The sequence below is a fragment of the Juglans regia genome, chromosome 10 (assembly GCF_001411555.2).
Source record: "Juglans regia cultivar Chandler chromosome 10, Walnut 2.0, whole genome shotgun sequence".
In the NCBI taxonomy this organism is placed as follows: Eukaryota; Viridiplantae; Streptophyta; class Magnoliopsida; order Fagales; family Juglandaceae; genus Juglans; species Juglans regia.
Genome location: NC_049910.1, coordinates 4538936 through 4562228, shown reverse-complemented (window position 1 = coordinate 4562228; position 23293 = coordinate 4538936). Strand labels below are relative to the sequence as shown.

The following is a 23293-nucleotide window of genomic DNA, read 5'->3' as shown; positions in this document are numbered from 1 at the left end:
TACTTGATAATTAAAAAAGTGACTGTTAATATATTGATATTTTTTAAAATATTTTTAAATAATAAAAAATTTGAATAAAAAAAAAGTTAAAATGACCTAACGATCAAAATTAGCAGGCTACTATGAGCGTGCTCTTTATAAAATGATTCTAGATTAAAATTAAAAAATAAAATAAAATATTATTAAAATATTATTTTTTTAATATAATTTTTATTTTAAAATTTAAAAAAATTATAATAATGAAATGAGCTAAGATGAGTTATGAAAACAAACGATACCTAAATCTTTTATGACTAGGTGGTGAATTGATTTATAAATAATAATATTTTGTAGATTTTATTTATATATATTTAAATGTAAATAAGTTGAGATATGTATTTAAATATATGATCTAGATTTAGATGAGTTTAACTTTTTATATAAATTTAAAAAAGTAATTAATCATTTTAATAATTAGTTTGAAATAAGTTAAACTCATTTTAATAATTAAATACAATCCATTACATTTTGATGTTGAAGTGATATCATATTATTTATAATAGTAATAAAAAATATATAGTAAATAATTTATTAATAATAATAAATAATAATAAAATAGTAGATGATATCTACCTCCAAAACCAAACATAAATGATTAACGACGCTATGGTTACGTAGCTCTGCGTAAGGAGTCTTTCTGGACTTTTACCACTCTGAGCAAAGGGTAATGCCATAATTGCTCATAATAATGTTATATATAATTGTATAAATGTCATATAATTATTTTTAAAAAAATAAAATTTATTATTAAAAAATTAATTTATTTTTATATAAATTCTATATTTATTTATTTTTTTAAAAATAATTATACAATACTTACAAATTCACGACTATAAATATCATTTCCCGTTCAGCACATCATTCTGTCTTCTTGAGTAAAAATAAACAAATTTTCTCCTGAACAAAACACCCTTTGACTTACGTCGTGAATTTTTGACATGACAGCCACCAATAACCCATTTAAAGCACCTGTGCAACAGGGAGGGTAATCTTTGAGTTTTTTTGTTACAAAATAATATAACAAGCTTCCAATGATGTTCGAGTTTTCTATTAACCAATGGTCAAATTTATCCAGCATCAAATTTCTCGTATGTATAAACTAAGTACTAATGATACATATGCAACATTAATTTTTATAATTTTTTATATAATCATATTTTAAATTAAGAATATTTCTATAAAATAATATGATTTTTATAAGTTATTGTATAAAAATATCTCTTGCTTAAAATAGAATTATGTAAAGAATTGTGAAATAGTTGGATTTGTATATTTTTTAAAAAATATATATTTTTAGAGTAGAAATTTGTGCAAAAACATTTTGTATAAATTACCTATCATGTTAGAAAAAAAAATAGATATGGAACTCATATGGCCCAAAATCAAAACTAAAAAAAAAAAAGGAAAAAAGAAAAAAAAAAGAAAAAAGAAAAAAGAAAAAACCAAAACCAAAACCTAAAACATTTTATACAAAGACAATATACATGAAGTATCCAATCTTAAGTAAATAAAACACGTTAAGAAGCCGCACAAAACACGAAACTATGTAATAAAAAATTGAAGGTAAAATATATTATAAGTAAATCAACCTATGATACATATTAACACATACACTTTTTGGTCGAGTTACAGACACTCGGATTTGGTCTTTTATACCTACACACTCAAGAAAACAAAGGAATGGGGGTTTGATGGTGGCCGGGGAGCCTCTAATGCTTAAGTCAGTAAATCTTCTTAAAAGTTTGTGCTTGAGTCTGAGAGCTTAGAGAGACTTCTTAGTACCTAGGGGTTAGCTTTTATACAAGGTTCCTGAGGGGAAAATCTCGCACCTTGCCTTAGGGGGCTCTTGTCACTTTGACTATTGTTTGGTCAGAATCCTTTAATGCGACGTGGAGTTCGGGGAGTAGCGCCATTAATGTGGTGTGGCTCCCCAGGTGGGGCTCTAGCCTGTGGGTGAGGTGTTAGGGTGACGAGTCTCATCTGTCTCTATCATTCGTCATTCCCGCGTGGAAGGTTGCTTCACTAGTTGGTTTAGCTTATGGGTCGGGTACCCCAAAAGGATGCAATGATTCCTTTAGAGAATGATCATTGGGTCGGGTTGGGTCCCTCCTAGCCCCTCATGGGCCTGAGGGAGAGAAAATTGTCTTAAAGTTATCTTGTCAATTCCTATCGAACTAGTCCAGTAGAAATTTTATTGTTACCCTTTTCTTCTTGTTCTTTCCTTTGTGCCTGTTGAACTTCCTGTCCTTTGAAATGGGCGGTTATTACTCTTCCCGGCTTTGGTGGCACGTTCCCTGATAGTTGGATCTGGCATTTAACTGTATCCGTTCAGTTTCTCTATTATTAATGGCGTCAGGCGGCTGTTCCTTTTCCTGCTTTATTGGCACATTCTTTGACAATTAGATTTGACACTTGATTGCGTCTGTTTCATTTCCTTGGTATTGATGGTGTCGGGCGTCTCTTCCTCTTCCATGTCGCATTGTTTAGTATGCACTGTGGGATTCGTGCCCGCCTTGCTAGCCTCGTGGGGCCCGTGCATTCCCACGATCTGGGATCCTAATCGTCGCAGGGGTCTCTTTATACCCCAACCCTTCGTCATTTCATGCCTACTTGTATTCCTTGAATCCCTTGCATTTCTGTGCTTTCTTTTCTTCCCTTCTTCTGCTTGTGTTTTTTGCCTTCTCTTCCTCTATCTTCATATTTCCGTGGCTTCCAAGAACCTTTCTCGTGCTGCTCCCAAGAGCTCTAACTACGTCAATCCCTATGGTTCCTCATGGCCTCCTGGGGATTTAGACCCTCCTGAGGATTGTACCAAGTCTCAACAGTTCGATGAGCTCTTTTGGCGATTGGTGGTGACTCCAGGTGAGTTAGAGTCTCTGAAATCAACCTTTAAGGTACCTAGCATTATAGAGTTCGTGGTGCCGGCACCCTAAGAAGGAGCGGTGGACTCTAAAGACTACGCCACAAAAGTAGCCTTGTACCCTTGCATGTTCTCTAGTGGCCTTCGGCTACCCTTTTGCCGTCCGATTCACAAAGTGCTAGACTTCCTCCATTGGGCACCAACACAAGACCATCCAAATGCACGAAGGATTTTGGTGTCCGGCTGCATCATCTGGCGATGAGCGTTGGAGGAGGTGGGTTCAGAACACCCTGACCTCACCATTCTCGAGTTCCTTCTCACCCACAACCTCCTGAAGCAAAATGGCAACACGTGTAGCTTCCGGTCAATTCATGCTTTGGCCCACCTGGAGTCGTAGTATAATCAGGTGAAGGGGTGGAATCGACGCTTCTTTTTCCTATCAGGCAAAGGATCGGAGTTTCCGGTTGGCCAGGTCAATCAGAGCGACTACCCTGTTCACGCCATCTGGGGAGTTTTTCGCAAGGACAAAAGCTTTTGGCAGTTAGCAACCCTTGAAGAGGCAAGTCAGATAGAGATTCTCAAGGTCTGGGTGAAAGCGCACTCGGATGATGCTTACTCCGAGGCCTTGTTGGATGAGAGTAGCCTCTACAATACCTGGCTCCCCCGATCAATATGTGTTTTGCCGATCGTTGCATACCCATGCAAGCGGTCGCTCCCTAGGTTCATAGGTGTTCCCCTAGCTCGCCGACGCAGGGGAAAAGGAAGAAGCCCAAGAGGGATGCTTCCGCTCGCAGCTGCTCTGACTCGACACCGATGCCTCCTCCAGGCAGTCTTATGTTCCTATGGTTGTCCGGAGGCCAAAGTCATCCTCAAGAGGGGTAGGAAGCCTTCCTTGACTTCCAAAGCTATGTTTTCCTATTCTTCATTGTGTAAGGCAAGCAGAGTCGAGGCTCCTCAACAGGCCCGGGCCAATCTTTAGATGGCTGATGCTCCTCGGCCTGAGGGATCCCTTCTAGTTCTTTCGGAGAGGGCGTCGAGACCCTTACCCTGGGGAAGAGTTGCTTTCTTTGCTGTTTTATGGAGTCCTTCTGGACCCTCCTACCTGGGAGTCCTAAATAGTGGTCTCGTCTTATGAAATAAATATTGAGATGGTTCCCTTGTCAGAAACTGAGGAGTGCTCGGCTGAGGGCGAGGGCTCTTTTGACAGGGTTTCAATCTCGGTGTCTCCCATTGCCTATTTTCCCGAAGTCGTGGTTATCTCAACCGGGGCCGCTTCTGAGGGGGGTGGAGAAGATGAAGTTGTGTTTGGGATGGAATCGACGAGAGCAGTGTCATGGGCTGCTGGTATTTAGGTTGATGCGTTGCCCGGCTTAGCATCGACTGAAGCTAGGGCCGAGGTCGTGGTGGCCCTAGCTTGATCTAAGGTATTACTTGTGGTATCTAATTTTTGCCAACGAGCACACAAATCCCTTTCTGTATTGTAAACTCAAGTCAAGTTAGCATGAAGATATTAAATCTTTCACAAAATTTTGATTCTTACATTAATGCTTTACATCCTCCTAATGAAAACTAGGAATTCTATGAAGAAAAATCATAGATGCAACCACCGGGTGCAACTGGCGTGTCCAAGTCACCCGTTTTGTTTCCCTCTTCCTTTTCCTCTCCCTCTCCATTTTGTTCCCCATCTCTCTCCCTCGAAATTTCATTTCCCCTCCCTCTCCCTCCCTCCCTCCCTCCATCTCCATCACCGTCAGACCTCTCCCTCTCCCTCAAAGACTTTAATCATTCCTTTACCAAACTTTGTAGATGAGTCTTTTGCACGAACGGAACCTTCCAAAGTAAACGGACGTCCATTCCTCTGCCTCGAACCAAAGTCTTCTTCTTCGCATGTCCTGACTGCACGTAGTTCTTCTTCTTCCCACGTTCCTCCCTCAAAGCTTTCCCTCCTTTTCATGACAGCTTTACCTTTGGTTCTCCCTCCCTTCTCCACGAAAGCACAAATACCATGGCCCCTGGCCTCTGCCTCTGCCGCATGCTCAAATACCATGGCCCCATGTTCTGAAATCACTCCAGACCCTTAAGTTCGCCAAGGAACTCGGCCGCTTCACGGGGTTTGTTATTTTTTATTTTTTTAATCTAAAGTTTTGGGGTTGCCCATTATTTGGTTGCTGAGAAAGTTTTTTGGAGAAATAGAGAAACTGCAGATTTATAGTGTCGTCTAGAGAGAGATGTCTGAGGAAGTTTGGAAAAACTTGAGTGAAGTATCAGAGTGTGGGTTGGAGAGTTCTGGAGAATTTGAGTTTGGGTTCCAGCTCGGGACGAAGGTTCAGCTACGTATGATGGGGTAGTACGGCTGCCTTGGTCGTTTGGCTTCAATTATTGTTGTGCTCCTTTTACTCTGCTCTTTGGCTTTGCTTTCAGCAACACGAGGGATTATATGCAAGAGGGGAATAAATTGTACAAAGATATGAACTGCATGATTGCATATTATAAAAGCCTCACAACCTAGGCTCGATGGATCAACCTTAACGTTCAGGCTTCCAAAACCAAGGGCTTCTTCCTCAAGGTTTCTCCTACCCATTACGAGTATGCAAAAACCAACTCACATGCATCATCATGAGCACCTTATAATTAATTACTTTGTATGTGTATGTTCCATATTACATTGCGTCCACTAACTATCTTTCTATTTCTAGAGTTAGATAAAACAAAACGAATTGATTTAGTTAGCTTACTGTTTTTCCTCTCATTTTTGTTTTTCGCAGGCGTGAGGATTAGGAGCTTCTTGGTACTCCTCAACCTGCTTCTCCTTCATCGTGTTAAAAACTCGCAATTCACACAACAAAGGAAAAAAAAAAGTATTAGAGTGTGGGCTGGAGAGTTATAGATAATTTGACATTGGGTTCCAGCGCAGGGACTACCTGCAGAGCGTAGAGATGGAGATAAAAATCTGAAAAAGTAGTAGAAATTTAATAAAAATGGACAAAAAGTATGGGAATTGAATATATCAGAGAAACTACAAAAACCAGTTTCAGTTCACTAACTTTCTTGCATTTGGAGTTTAGAAACTTGTTGTTGGTTTGGTTGTATAAAGAAATGGTATAAATGCATAAGAGCTGTTGCGATGGGGCTTAAGAATGCATGCAAAGTATTTGATAAATTGTTGAAGAGAAAATTACCAACTGGTTTGGCCGTGGGCAACTCACCAATAACACTTTCTCCTACAACCTCACAGTCTGCATAGCTTGGGCTCATCTTTTTTTTTTAAATCATCTGACGTTAGCTGCTTATACCGCAGTTGGAAACTGCGGTTGTACGTATCAGTTCTATTTTATGAATAGTGAATAGTGACTAATGAGAATAATTTTTCTTATAATATATATAATATTATATATATAAATATATTGTTTTATTTTTATTTTTTTCAAAAAGAGAACGACACCTCCGGCACTTTATTAAATAAACCTCACTTTTGGCGGAGGAAATTCTTGGCTACAATGCGAACCAACTTATTAAAACCAATAAATCCAATTCCCAATCCTCATCTAAACATGCCTATGACATAACAGCAAAACCAGTAAAAACAATACTCAAATCGAGTAAAAAAAACTTTATGTACAGAGTAATAAAATCCAGTCCACTTCAGAGCTATACTTCAGATAATCCTTAAGTAAGGCAGACTTAATTTATCTGTTCTAAGAATACCTTTGAGCTATAAAGGCATTTGTTCAGCTGAAAACCATTCATTATTTCTTCCATTTCCTCCTAAACGAGCCAAGAAATCCACTGCAGCGTTTGCCTCCCTGAATACATGCTGAAACTGAAAGGTTACACCCTGCAAAAGACACATTATTTCCTCCCAAAAATCCTCCATATACCATAAATTACATCTTTCTTCTCTCAGCCACTTAATCACAAGACTAAATCTATCTCAACAATTATATTACCACAACCCAGCTCCTTACATTTCCGAAGCCCAATCAACAAAGCCAACAATTCAGCCCTATTATTAGTGCCGATACTGGTATTATTTGCAAAAGCATATTTCAGCATTCCATCCTCATTTCTCAATACTCTACCTACACCCGATTCTCCTGGGTTCCCCTTACTACTACCATCAACATTTAATTTTAACCATCCAACACATGGCTTCTTCCATGAGACTACAATGACTCGTCTCGGCTTGGGCCTCATAGTTGGTACCTATAGCAAGTTCAAGATAAATTAATCTCTTTTCAATAGTTTAGATGCAGCCTTAAGCTTAATCCCCACCCAACTTATCCAATATTTCATCGACCTCCATAAACTAGCAACAGACTCCCTTTTCCCTTCCATTCTTGATGCACATCTCCAACATCATAGCTTCCACATAATAATTACTGGTATTAAACCAATTAAAATTTCCATCTGTGAAGAGCTTTTTGCACGTCTCAACGACCTCCCTCCATGTCCTATGAGCATCATAACTTAAGCCCAAAACATTAGAAGCCAACCTTCATATAGCCGCAGCTACCCTTCCTCCATATAGCACATGACTTAAGTCTTCAATGTTACCTTTTTCACAACACTCACACTTCGACACCAAAGGAATGCCAATGCGTCTAATGCGATCATCTACACCCAGACATTGAGATAAAGCTCGCCACATAGTAACTTAAAACTTTCTTGGCAATGCAGCATGCCAAACCCACTCTGCCCATTGTCTTTTTGGAGCTACCACTAGCACCAAATCCCAGGCACTATGAGCTGAAAACTTGCCATCATAATTTTTTAACCAGATCAAAATATCCAAACCCTCTTTTGTTCCTCCAACCTTTGACAAAACTTGATCAGCTAACTCACGACCAACCAGCTCAACCAATAAGTCATTATCCCAACTATCCTCCACCATACATTGCCTAATACTCAAATTTTGCTGAACAAAATTTTCGTGCTAATTACAAAGAGGACCTGAATCCATCCACTTATCCCTCCAGAAAGATATACTCCCCTCCTTGACAAGCCACTTGGAATTATTGAGAACAAATGGAATTGAATCCATTACCATCTTCCAAAACCTGGTTCCTTTCTTTGGATTCACAAGTAAAATGTGCTGATCTCTCACATATTTTGCTCTGAAAAAATTTGACCACAATGAGTTACCAGTCAAAAGTTTCCAGGAAAATTTAATATGCATAGATCTTTGGACATCAAACAAATTCCTGAGACCAACCCCTCCCTCATTCGTTGGCCTACAAATCAGATCCCAAGCCACCCAACTGCGCTTAGGCTTGCCTTCATAAAAGCCCCAGAAAAAATCACTAAACAACTTACTTATCGTGCTTAATACAAATTTTGGGACATTTATAACTGCTAACAAGTGTATAGGCATGCTGGACAGTACATGTTGTAACAAAATCAACCTTGCCCCCGAGGACAAGAACTTCATTTTCCAACCTTCTATTTTTTGTCTAATTCTCTGCACCAAATCTTCCAAATACACACCCTTCATCTGGCCAGAAATAATCGGAAGTCCCAGATATTTTACCGGAAATTTCCCTTCTGCAAAACCTGTCAGCCGAAGAAGCAATCTTCTTCTAGAAATTGAAATTTTAGAAGAGAAAAAAATGGACGATTTATCCTCATTTACAATCCGTCCCAAAAATGATGATAAAGAAAGGGTATCTTTGATGCCTTAACCGACCTTCGCCCTCCATTTGCAAAAATGATCATATCATCTACATAAAAAAGATGCGAAACCAAAGGGCCTCCTCTCGACTGAGAAAAAGCCCCAACCTCTCACACCTCAAACTTTTTCTTTAGAAGACAAGTGAAAACCTCATCCACTAGAATAAATAAATAAGGTGAAAGTGGATCTCCTTGTCGAAGACCCCTTCCACCTTTAAAAAAACCTCTAGCCGTCCCATTCATAACAACCGAGTACCACAGCGTAGTCACACATTCATAAATGAGATTACATGCCTCAGGGGAGAAACCAAAAGCCTGAAGGACATGCATTAAAAAATCTCAATCAATGGTATCATAGGCCTTTGCCATATCTATTTTTATCATAATATTCTCACCTCTAACTGGCTTATTAATGTCATGAATTAACTCCTGAGTAAGGCTAATGTTGTCAAAAATACTCCTTCCAGGAAGGAAAGCCCCTTGCTCCAAAGAAACAATCCGATTCAAAACCGATGTTAAACGACCCACCAAAATCTTAGAGCATATTTTATAGACCACAGAACAAAGACTTATTGGCCTGAATTTATCAAAAGATGATGGACTCAACACTTTGGGAATTAAAACAATGAAAGAGGATGTATAAAACCTTGGAAGTGGCACTCCCAGAAAGAACTCACAAACAGCTTCTCCTAGATCGCTTTTAACCAACTCCCAACAATGGCGAAAAAAACCAGATCCAAAGCAATCCGGGCCTGGGTTGCTGTCCACCGGAATAGAGAATAAGGCATCCCTTATCTCCTGTTCAGAAGGACTTCGACAAAGATCAATATTCTCAGCCTGCCGAACCTCCGCATGCACTAAACCAAATAGATCAGGAATATTATCTTGCGGCCTAGCTTGGAGAAAATCATCAAAATAATCAACTGCTGCCTCATGTATAGCTTCCGGAGAAGAAAGAACTCAACCACCACTCAGTCTCATTTCAGTTACTGCCTTATGCCTCCTAGCCTACAAAGCTGAAAAAAATAAGAATTAATTTCACCATGATCAACCCAAGATAGCTTGATATGCTGAGCAATTCGGGTCTCCTCCCTTTTTAACCAAGCTGAGAGCTCAAGCTTATCCGCCAAAACCTGATTTTCCACCTCCTTCGAAAAACCTTCAAGAAGTCGTGTATCACTTTCCTCTACTCTCGCTTCCAACCTTTTAATATGTTCCCCAGTCCACCCAAATACCTCCTTATTCCAGTTTCTAAGCACCACTCAGAGTCTTTTTAATTTAAAGGCAAGTTTTAAAAGACTCAAACCACTAGTAACTTCCTGCTAGTTCCTAGAGACACACCCCCAAAAATCTGCATGAGATGTTCACATTTGCTGGAATTTGAAGGAACTCAGCCCATATTTTTGTGCTATATTAGATAGCCCAAGAATCATTGGAGCTTGATCCGAGGTTCTCCATCCTATATATGTGACTGCACAAGAGGGATAAATTTCCAAACATTTAGCATTACAAAAACCTTAATCTAGACGAGCACAACTACGTGCTAAACCCCCTTGTCCGTTACACCAAGAAAACTTAGTGCCTCGAAAAGGAAGATCAATGAGACTCCCAGCATCAATAAAATTACAGAACTCCTCCATTGCACAAGGCAGCCTCAGATTGCCCCCCCTCCTCTCCCTATCGTCATGAATAATGTTAAAGTCACCAAGAGTAACCCATGGTAATTGAATAGTGCCAAAAGACAAAATCTCGGACCAAAGACTCCGTCTATCCAAATACAAACACTTGGCATAAACTGTTGTAACCACTATAAACGAATCAATCAGCAAAGAAACCTGTTGATTAGAAAACCCAAGAACACTAACCTTCACTTCTTTTACCTAGAAAATCCACAACTTCCCATCTTTAACACCATTCGAAAAGCTAAAGCTCTCATCAAAACTTAAAATGTGTTGCCATCGTAAAAGTTTACTATCCTCTCTGAAATGCTCCGCCACAATTAAAACTTTTGGTTTCTACTACTTCAGTATTGATCTAAGTCTACTCTGTGAGGTCCCCAAGCCTCTAACATTCCAAAACATTATTTTATCAATCATAAATTCAGTCTAGAAGGCCTGCTAGAGGGCCTTGATGAACTACGTAACAAACGACCTGGGGCTGCATCCTTCTTGACCAGTTCCGAATCAGAAACTTCATCCCTCTCTTTGCCTAAATGTGAAAGCAAACCTTCACCTTCAGAGATAGCCATCTTTCTCCCCATCCTCCGAAAACACAACAAGTTGTAGATTCTGCGCAGGACCAAATAAACTTTCCACCAATGGCACATTACCTGAGACTATAGCTTCCACCTACGAAACATGTACTAAATCCAACTCTGCATTTTCTGTATCCCCAGGCCCAGTACCCAACTTTTCAACAACTAAGACCTCTTCCACTTGGAACCCACTAGTTTCCCCATGCACCAAACTACACACCTTTCCCTTAATCAATGAGAAATTTACCTGGACATCATGCACGTCAGACTTTAGTTCTTCTCTATTTGGCAAAATCTCCACAACAGAATCTGGACCAGAAACCTCTTGTGCCGATTCACACACCTAAACAGGGTCCGGGAGTCCTCTCTCCACACCAACTACGACCTCTTATCCAACTCCTCTAGCAGACGTGAGCTTTGCAGCCAAAACCTCCAATTCCCCTTCCTTTGTATCCTCTAGGGCAAAATCCTGCTTATCTTGACCCTCATTATTTTATAACGCCCAAACACGACCCACCTTTCCATTACGTTTCGCCTTCTCAACTCGCTCTGCATGTTGTTTACAAGTACCTTGATTTTGACCTTGCACATTGCATTTCGAACAAAATGTGGGCAAAGTCTCATATACGACCTGTTGTCGAAAACTCAATGAATTTTTCAGCATGCCAATCCAGAAGGACTGAATCAAATGAACAAAGATACTCATCAAAATGCAGACCCTCATACCATCTGTTCTTGTCGCACATCTCGTTGCATTATCCCTTTTCAAGTACGTTCCAATAGGGGCTATGATACTCTTCAAGAATGCTTCATGATAGTAATTCGGTGGAAGACCTGGGAGTGTAATCCAAACTAGGGCCATAATTGTTTCATGTTCCTCTGAAAAATCCATAGTCCACTGAAATATTCTGTAACTCACACCATCAACGTCACATCTCTCTCTACTCATGGCCTTCAGGAAATCCTCCTCATTCGATAACCGAATGAACACGTTCCTAGGCCTCAACATCGCCGACACCACAGGCTGAGTTATTAATCCCCATCGCCCCTGAATAAATCCTCTGATCTTGTCCAACGATGGCCTTTGCCTTAGAAACTACAACACAACTGCATACTGAAAAGGGGCAGCAGACCTCTCCACTTATTCCTTGAAAAATTGAACACAAATTTCCCCCTCCAGGACTCTAGGCTACCTAAACGGAACTATCACTTCAGGAATGGCCTGAGGAGTTTGAGCAACAAGATCTACCCACGTCCGAAACTTGCCCGCCGTGCCCGCCGTCACTGAGGACCCAAGAGGATCCCCGACGGTCGCCATACTACCAATCGCACAAACAAAACCCTAACTTCGTCCCCAATCGTAGAGAGAAAATTAGAGACCCGCCACATCACAAAAACTAACGTGGCTTATATATATATAAATATATATATATATATATATATATATATATAAGTATATTGCATATACCATTGGTTACAGGTACAATAATCACACACACCCCAATTCAGAACAGTTTTTTTTTTTTTGGGCATGCATATGGTACCTGATGATCAGCATTTCAACTCCTAAATCATGTACCATTTCCCCCTCTAAATCACCCATTTAAGATATTAGCCCTTTTAAAAAAATACTTATGTTTCTCATTTTGGTAGTTATTTTATTTTTTCATCGGGCAAGATTTGTAGCAGGATTTTATTTAACTATGTATTTTAATTATATGTCATAATTGAGAATTTGCCTTTTCTGAAAAAAATATCCATAATGACGCTTTTTCTTTAGCTATTAGTTAGTTTATTGTTCAGGTTGTACACGGACGGGCTAAATTTGATAACTTTGAACTTTATTAATAGACAATATTTCAGAGTTATTTTTCTATTTCCTGGGTCGTTTAGAGTACAATTCATTGCTCTATTCTCATTTTTCTCTTTCCCTGAATCAATTTCCTTCACGTTTTAAATTCTTTAAAATTTCATATGATCATCAACCCATCATCAGAGTAATTATATTTATATCCTCCATCAATTTTCCCGAGAAGCAACTTTTGAAGAGACATAATTAACATCAACATATGCAAAATTAATTCAAGATAAAGTTAACACAACTCCAAGCTATGCTCAAGGTCCAGCAGGCATGTGAACACATTGAAGCCAGCATTCATGGCGCATGATGATCACGAATTGATGCCAACCGACAGTACCAAAACTGATCAACTTGCCCAAACCTGAAGCCCTACTCACTACTCATTCCCAAACTTGGTTTTAACCAGACATTTACCCAAAAGTGTCTCGATTGCATAGCCAACCCAATGTTCCCATCTTGTTTCTTCTGATCAGCATTATCTATAAATTAAATACCTTTCTTTTTGTTACTCGTGAAAGTTATTATTTCGAATCTCCTTTGATTTATCCGCCAAAACTGAGGAAACCTATACTGTTTTTGTTTTTCGTTTTTGGCAAGGAACACCCATACACGCACTGACACACCCCTTTGTGGATTCTCTGTGTACTATTCTTCGACTTTTCCCAAAATGGGTCTTTGGCCAAACTTGCTTTTGATCGCAGCAGCTTCATTCTTTTTCAGTGCCGCCACAGCTTGCTCCAATGGAGAATGCAGGGTTCGCGTTTCCCTTAATTTTTATGCTATAATTACTCCAAAAATCATGTTTTTTTAGCGTTAATGGTGAAGCTCCTCCATATTGTGCAGCTGCTGGACCCATGCACATCCGATGGAGATTGCGAAGCAGGACTGTATTGTTTCTCTTGCCCCCAAGGATTTTCAGGCTCTAGATGCGTTAGATCAACCACTACAAACCAATTCAAGCTCCTCGTAATCTCATTCTCTCTCACACACACAAACATCACATGATATCGGATTATTTTTAGACGTTTTTCAGGCTGCTAATGTTTGATGTAAAAAGCTCGATCTCGATTCCTTATCCTTCTCTGCTCATTAAAGAAATTAAAATACTTATTCTTCCCGATTTCAGCATTTAAACTTTGCATGTCTTTCCAGGAGAGAAGCCGGAATCACTGAGCTTCTGGCCTGTGGTGAAGGGAGAGAGAATTTTGGCTCATATGAAACGGTTCATTTGCTAGTTCATCATTTAGCCGTTACTATTGTTTTTTTTTGTTTTTTTGCTATTTAGATTTTACTTTCTTTTCATGCTAATTACGCTTTTTTATTAATGGGTTTTACAATTTGTTTCCCAAATATTATTCTCCTTTAGGATAAAAAAATCTTGCGAAATTCTTTAAAAAAAAAGTCTCCGATTTTTTTTTTTTTTTCATTTAATTCTTTACATTGATTTTTATATAAAGATAAATACTACATATAGCCATAAAGAAATTTTATAAAAATAAACTTATAAATTGATGATACTTTATATGACACATTAGATCATAAAGTTACTTAAATTATAAATTAAACTTAAAGTATTACATGAAATTACTTGTCAATTTATAAATTTGATTTTATTAAATTCCTCTACGGTTAATGGATTTTTCTTATAGAAAATTTTAAAAACCTTTCACAAAACTTTATATAAACCACACCAGAATTAATAAAGATTTTTGTCCATTAACTTTCTTAATGATCCCAACACAAAACCTATCAACTTCTGATCAATGGTTTCACACTGATCCACAACATGATCGTGCATTCATTAACTCTCTTTTTTGTTTTTTTTAATTCATTTTCTCCTGAACAGAACAACTCTCTTCCTCTTAATAAATATGCGTTCTTGACAACCCATAATGCCTTTGCTATCGAGGGAGAGCCATCTCACACAGGAGTTCCTCGGATTCCCTTCATTACAAATCAAGAAGACAATGTCACTCAACAGCTAAATGTATGATCTTTATGCAAACCCCAGCATTTTTTTAACGTATACATTTTTCGCAACGCTTGGCGCCCTTCATTATTATTATTATTATTATTATTACTTGTTGGTTACCATTCGAACTGCCAACTTAATGTTCTTCGTTTGTAGGATGGAGTTCGCGGCTTAATGCTAGATACATACGATTTTGAAGGAGATGTATGGTTGTGCCATTCTTTTGGGGGAAAATGCCATGAGTTTACTGCATTTGTATGCCCACTCTTATCCCTTATGAAGAACTTACGACGTTGAATTATACCTTCGTTCTTTGATGTACTAATCGAGCTACGTACGGCTGTTTGTAAAATAATTATTATTATTCTTTTGCTGCTCTAAATATTCTTTTTTTAAAAAAATTATGTATGAATATGCATAGGAACCCGCTATACTTACATTGAAGGAAATTGAAGCTTTTTTATCAGCAAACCCAGCAGAAATTGTGACATTGATCTTAGAAGACTATGTTCAAACCCCGAATGGACTGACAAAGGTTTTCACCGATGCCGGATTGATGAAATATTGGTTTCCAGTGACAAATATGCCAAAAAATGGAGGAGATTGGCCCCTAGTCAGTGACATGGTTGCTAAAAACCAAAGGCTCCTTGTATTCACTTCAGTTAGGTCAAAGGAACAAAGTGAAGGCATTGCTTACCAGTGGAATTACATGGTTGAAAATCAGTGTAAGAAGCGTCCGTTCGTTAAGTATTTTTCCCGTATGTATATTTGATCTTGATCTTTTTCTTTTCCTGCAAACCTAAAATTTTGCAGATGGAGATGGTGGAATGCACGCAGGAAATTGTGCCAATAGGGCAGAATCATCACCGCTTGATGACAACACTAAGTCTTTGGTATTGGTGAATTATTTTCCAAGTATTCCCGTTGATCTAGCTGCATGCGGACAGAACTCGGTGGATCTCATTAACATGCTCCATACTTGTTTTGCTTCCGCCGGCAACCGTTGGGCTAACTTTGTTGCCGTTGATTTTTACAGGGTATCTCTGATTTCCTTTAATCCTTGATTGTTTCTTAAGTTGTTTGTATCACCGACCAAATCCTAAAAATGCCGAACAGTAAATGCTTGAATATATACACCAAAAGAATTGATAAAGTTCTGGATTTTTCTAAGAAATTCATGGGATTAACTTATCTCATAAAATCGGTTTTGTATAAAAGAATTGTTCATTCCGTATAAATATGCTCAAGACATTTTTCATAGGCAATGTATGATTATTCCTCAATACCCTACCTCACGTTGCAGGTCAATATTTTTCCTAATCCTTGTCACATGATAAATAGTGTGAGCCCTTATTCGTCTTATGGCAAACTTTGATACTATGAAAAAATTCATGAGCCTAACTCATTACATAAAATTGGTTTTACAAGAATAAATTATTCATTTCTTATAAATATATTCAAGACCTTGTTCCAAGCAGTGTGAAATTATTCCACTACATTTTCATGTTGGTAATTTAATTTTAGATTTTATGCAGAGAAGTGAGGGAGGAGGACCATTTCAAGCTGTGGACACTCTGAATGGGGAGCTGCTGTGTGGGTGTAACGATGTCCGCGCATGTGTGGTAAGAGGCTGATCAGAAAGAGCTTTACTCGGAAATATTTTAAAATAATTATTCGTTGTGGTTTTTCTAAAGTTCCTTAATGAAACTTTAAGCCCAGACATAGCTACTTATATCAAAGGCCGGGCTGTCCTAAAAGCCAGCCATGATTGGCCCATGAAATTATCTTTTCCTTAAGTCCGGTAATTTCGTCGGCTTTGAGATGAGAAATATATTCAATTCGTACAATTTTTTAATTATCATCATATAATAATTTCTTAACGTGACATGAAATATTTGAAAACTATATATATATATATATATTCCATTTGAAAGTTAACGTACGGTTGGATTGTAAATTCGTGGTATTTATATGGGAAATTCTTACAAATTATGTTACCTTTATTTTGCAGCCTGGATCAACTTCACCTGCTTGCTCTGCGTGAGATCATGTAGACCACAATAATAAGAGCAGAGCCTCGAATTCTGCTACCCCATTCAATTAATCATTCAAGGAAAGCATCAATGAAATGCCAAATCTACTTTAATTATGAGCTTTTGAAAATAAGCTATTTCTGCCTGCAAACAAATAGTACATGTTGTACAAAATTATAATATATAATAATAATTACAATAATAATAATTTCTCTGCAACATCAGCTTCTGGGGTCACAATATAATGCTTGGAAATTTCTCGGATTTATTTTTTCTAAATTTATTTTGTTGTGAATATTATATATATTAACTTTCTCTTTTTGTAATTCTTAGGATTGGTTTGGATTCAGCGATGAAATGAGATGATTTTATATGAAAGATAGAAGTAAAAAAAAAATTATTATTAAAATATTATTTTTTAATATTATTATTATTTTGAGATTTAAAAAAATTAAATTATTTATTATATCTTATATAAAAATTTTAATTATAAAATAAGATAAAATACTTTTCGAAACTAAACAGAATCTTAATAATTTTAGGTTTTGGGTCAGAATAGAAGAGATTCTGGCCCATAGGAGTTCATAGTTGGGCGGGAATGCACGATGCTCGCAGCATTGATCTAAATTAAAATGAGAATACTCCGTAAATTCTATAGCAGTGCTAATTATTTATCGTACTATTATAATTTTTTGTGTACGTATGTCAATACTGATTAAGAAAAACGACCTATCTGCACGGTCTTACAGACAATTAATTATATATGCTATGATCAAGCTACATAATAATTATAACGATATCATGTGAAAGCACATATAAAAACAATATCATCGAGTTTCAAAGAATGTGAAAGCAAAACAAGCGGCTAAATTTGTTTTTGTTATGTACTTTCATGGCTTAAAAAAACAATTAAGAAAAAAAAACAAAAAGAAGAAAATGCTGTGTACTTCCTAATTCCTTAGCTTGTTGTTTTGTACGAAGAATGGGATGCAAATTTAGGGTGTTTGTGTACTTCCTTCCTTGAATATTCTAGCCGAATGGTGGCATTAATGGCACCGGCCATGCAACTAGCAGCCTATGAAATATAAAAATATAGAGTGGCAGCGCCGCTCGCAGCTAGCCGCAACAATGACTAGCTAGCCATGACAGGCCTGAAACAATTGTGCCTGATTAGTAGGGTATGAATGATGAGTTGGGTCCATGCATGTTTGCAGCTTCAATAATTGAGCTGATCGTGATCGAGTATCATTATCCAAATACGATATTACAGTTCATCTCTGATTGTAATAATTCTTTCTTTTTTCTTTTCTTTATACGTACAATAATAACTCCGATCTTTTTCTATACATATTTACAATCTTTTGGGTGGAAAGGAATTTGGTCATGTTAGTCGGACTTTGCTTTATGTTATGTGATCTTATATATCTTTGATGGATACGGCCTGGACCGACCGAGTATCATGTACACGATGAACAACAAAGTTAATACTGCAGCTTCATTGATTGCTGCTAACGATAAGCGCGCATGCTATAGAATCTATTCAACGCGGTCTAGCTAGAGCAGTATTTCCACAATGCTGCACCAAAAGCAAGCCGCATTATGATCCAATCGAGGTGGCCTAAAAGATTTCTAGTGGTTGTGAAGTACGTACGTACTGATCATAATTAGGATTCAAAGTTGCAATATATATGGATAACTGATGAGATCAGAAACTAAGAAAAGTAAGCATTCATGTGCATAAAAGTAGTTCTTTCAAGCCCAATCATATAAAAAATATCACCGTCTTCACCGACTAGATGAATTAAAAACATTGATCATGAGTCCCGGCCCCGATCTGAAATTGAGAAAGACGAAGCTTAGGTGCAGTCAAAAAGCTCAGGCTTCAACTTAGTCAAAAATAATTAGCTCCCTTGGATTGAGACTTGACTGTGATCAATGACTGACACAAGTACTACCCCAGTAGTAAGTAGTAGTGCTAAGTGACCTATATTCCCATATGATCCTGTTGGTGAAGCATGTGAGTGGGTGGACTAAGTGGGTATCTAACACATGCTGGCAATCTTCTGATATATATTGCCAATCAAAGTGTTAATTAAATTCTATTTAGATATATTATATATAGTACGCATGATATCCATTAGATTACTTGTGTATGATAGAATATCAGATCTACGTGATTAATATAATAGCTAGTACTTCCACTACCAACATGCCCTTGATGTTGCTTTTATGCGGGAATAATGGGCTTCATGTTGTTGGTGTTTGAAATATTATTTAAAATGTGTGTATGTGACCATGTCTTTGTGGGAGAGAAGAGCGAGAGACAAAGAGATGTTATTTTTAATCATTTTTACATATAATATTAATGGATAGTACTACTTCAGCTATATTTCCTTATTAGTTGACCAGCACAGCATGGTAATGCATGGACTTTTGTCCTCGATTAAATACGTTTGACTGGATGGATAATTAGGAAATGAATTAGGTTTTCATGGAGTAGGCAAGGTCGCTATAACCATCTATATATAAATTTATTATGAAAATTGTAAATGTATTTAAAAAAAAATTTAATTCTTCACGTATAAGTTATTGAGACGTTAAAAATTATAAAATTTAAAATTTAAAGTTTGAATTTCAAAAAAAAATTAACAAAGTTAGTGTTGTAAGTAAAACTATAAATACATATATTACTATTTTATATATAGATGATTATTTGGATTTTTGGGACAATATTTTTCTCTCCGGACTTAGTTGTGGAATCGATATTTTCTTGATATAATACAGCTAGATCAAAATTATATATGTTCCTCCGGCCTCGTGCATTAGGCTTAATCGATATATATTGTTTCTTCTAATGAACTTTTCGCGTACGCAAGAGACTTGAACTTTTGTATTAGGTTTGAATTTGGTCCCCATGCATGAGTTTCTTGATCAGCATAAAGCTGTACTCGTGTACTAGTATTCGCTTGTACCAAAATTACTCACTAAATTAAATGTCTGGTACTTGTCGATTGTTCACTATCGTCCCAAGGATGATTACGATATACCCACGAGGGGTAACGTGAAATTGGGCAGATCAGTTTCTATAGTTCTTTGTATATAGCACGAGACCAGAGCCCCACCATGCAGAGACTTAAGTTTCACCCTCATTGTGGCTGAAAAAGCACAAGATCGTCACATGGGTTTTGGTACCCCGCCCTGGCCTTTACAACATAATGTTACCTAATGTGGGCGGAATTGGAAGAGAAGGAAGGATTAAAAAATACAAAGTAGGAACGAAAGAAACAAAAGCAAAGACAAGAACTCGAGCATCAAACAAAATGCAATGGGGACCTTTAACACATGGGGGTGGCCGGGGTTCATCCTGATCAGCTAATTGTGAAATTCTGGATCCAACCAAAAGCTGAGAATCTTTTGCGGATGTTGGTTGGAAGCGCACACATGAATTGGGGCAAACCCTTGTATGTTCAGCTGACATATTTTTAATCTTAAAATGTGTTAAAACTTTCTTTTCGTTTCTTTTTTTGACTTTTCTTCAATTTAAAAATAAAACAATATCAATCATCAGTACTTTCCACTACTAGCATTACACTTTAAGGTGTGATAATGATACATGAGTCCGAATTAAGACGCAAATGCTGTATAGTTTTCTATCTTTATTGATTGCAAAAAGGATGGAGCTACGAAGAAAGGAACCAATTGTAAACAAATAAATAAAAAATAATAATCTTTAATTAATGATTTCAATAAGATCATCAGTACGGCTTGGTTAGAAAGTCAGAACGCGTCTGTGCCATTGTATATATGATCGAAAATCCATAAGGTTTTTGGGTGTTTTGCAACTAATTGGCGAGTAAAGTCATAATTGGAACTGATTGACATATATATAAGGCTTGAACTGAGAGAGATATCATGTTTTGGCTACGCATATATAGTACCACCATGTGCATGCATGGTGAAAGTTTTTCCACTTATGGGTGAGAGTCGTGTTGACAAGCAATCTTAGCCGATCGATCGACTAATTCCTACGTAGATGCTTATAATGGCCACTACGTACGTACACTGATCTCGAACCAAGTTGAAAGAATTGATCGATCATAAGTAGTAGATGTTATCTCACTTTATTAATTAAGGACTGGCAATAGTTGGAAAATGGAATAGATTGATCTTGAAGAACCCAACCTGGAGAGGTGGTTTGGGTCATCATAAGACCAAAGGTTGTGTTTGGTTGTTCATGAATCAAGCTCAACTCATCTCAAACCAATCATTGATGAGATTCAATACCTTTTCAACTTCCCATAAAAAAATTAAATTCATCAAAACCTACTTCATACATTTCAACCTAAAAAGTTAAATTGATCTCAACCTAAAAAAGTTAAATTCATTTCAATGAGACCCACAAATACTATTATTCACAACTCAACTCAACTTATGATCTTAACATCCAATCGTAGCCTTAAATCCATTGATGATGAACAAAAATATTGCTTAGTTATCTTCACTCAAATAGCCTCACTACATGGGTATTAGCTAGCTACCCAATAAGCATAAGGCTTTAAGGCCCTGTTTGGATTGCAAGATGGTCTCATCTCATCTCATTTTATCTCATATCATCTCAACATCCAAACACCACAAATACAAATACTTTTCAATTCAAATATTTAACTTTTTCATCTAATCATTACCTAATCATTACAAATTTTCTAAATTTTTAAAAAAAAAATTCAATTTTTTCAAATTTCAAAACAAAAATAATAGTAAAAAATTATATTCTAATAATATTTTAACTTTATAATATTTTTATTTTTAACTTTTTCTCTTTCATTGTTTAAAACCACATAAAACATCTTATAAACTCAATCATTTTACAGTTTTACTACTATACACAAAGTTCTCATCCCATCACATCTCAACATCCAAATGAGGCCTAAGTTTGCTAGGTGTCAAGCATGATCCATAGATCATGTTTTAGATCAGACTCTTAATTGTGAAATCCTAAAACTATGAAGGTACTAAATCACTCCAAAACTCTCTATATTTATTGAATTATTTCATTAATAAGAGTAACTAACTTGCTCTTCCCGTGGCCGTCTATTAAAGTATACCTAGCTGTTGTTCTAGGACCAAAAGAATTTTGACGATTGTTTTATTATAATTTTGCAAAATGAGCACTTTACCAAGCACTCTGGTCATGTAAAAAATTACTTCTAACAAAATCGATTTGGGAGCCTTGGAATTAAGTAATATATCTGAAGGCTAATACTGATAGTAGTAACAAGCTGTAGTGTGGTGGCAATAGATTAATAAGAATTAAAGAAGAAGAAGAAGAAGATGAAGAAGGGTAGGAGGAGGAGGCGAGGGTAGGTAGGAGTGAGAGAGAGGAGTGGAGGTAAGTATAATGAAATGTAAAAGAAAATGAAGGTACGTACGTACGCAGGTGGGGAAATATGAAGAGAAAATGAGAAAACAAAAATCTGAAACTTATCATGATGTGGTAAAAGAAAATAGAAGATGGAAGAGGCCAGAGAGAATATATAGTACTCCAGCGGCCTCGAGAAATTCAGCAAACGGAGCTTCTTGCGAATTATGAGAGTGTATTAGTGTGGATTAATTAAGGCTAACAAGCTACGGGTTGGAAGACGTGGGGAAAGTTAAAAGAGAATGAATCAAACAGCTTCTCTCTCTCAAAAAAAGTTGAGGTTGGGGTACTTTAGTGCTCAAAATTTTTTTGGTTACTTTAAAACTAGCTAACCCATCTTTATGAAATTTGATATATAATACGGAGTAATAATAAAGTATTTCTGCAATACGCACACGTGGTTTTTCGATCAACCATAAAATGTCATGTCAATTAAAATAGATACTTGTATGAAATTACAAAGTATTTACTAATAAAAAGGAGTGTCACATCATCGATCTATACTTCAAGATACCTAATAAAAATTTTCTATATAGTATGGAAGTATTTCCCTCCAGTGTTGTTAATATCGTACCGTACTAGTCGGTACGATTGGTATTTGTCGTACCGGTCATTGGGCCGGTATAGGTACTATATGTATTTCGTATCGGTCGAAATACCGGCTGTACCGGCTTATATTTTAAACTGTATTTTTTTTTTCATTTTTTTCAAACTACAAGCTTATTTTTTTACCCACAATTCAAACTAGGCTATTTATAATTTATATATATATATTTATATATAATTTATTCATATATAGACTATTATTTTAGAATATAATTTATATATATAATTTATTTATATATCGATTATCCCGAAACGGTACCGGTATCGAAATATTTCGTTATAGTACCTTGACTGGTACAGCATCCGGTACGATATTTAAAACATTGATTTTCCCAACATTCAATGTGGTGGGTGCATGCTTTGTATAAATGAGCCTAATATGTCTCAAAATTAGGGTAGGCAACAAGGCCCCACATCCCGCTTCCCCGACCCCGTTCGTCCCTCCCCGCAGGGCAAGACACTAGCGGGGGCGGGGGGCGGGGGGCGGTATGGCCCCAACGGAGCCCCACCCCGTCCCTTGCCCTGCACCCAAATATTTTTTATATATAAATATTTATTATTTTTACTATATATAAATATATT

General features: G+C 37.0%; 1 protein-coding gene across 1 annotated transcript; it reads left to right on the top strand.

Moving 5' to 3' along the window:
- Positions 1-13348: 13348 nt before the first annotated feature.
- LOC108989454 (PI-PLC X domain-containing protein At5g67130-like) lies at positions 13349-16697 on the top strand. Its single transcript, XM_018963057.2, has 8 exons — positions 13349-13435; positions 13525-13647; positions 14528-14668; positions 14810-14908; positions 15075-15378; positions 15467-15690; positions 16189-16275; positions 16665-16697. The coding sequence occupies exons 1-8, from the start codon at positions 13349-13351 to the stop codon at positions 16695-16697; spliced, it is 1098 nt and encodes a 365-aa protein (XP_018818602.2).
- Positions 16698-23293: the final 6596 nt, after the last annotated feature.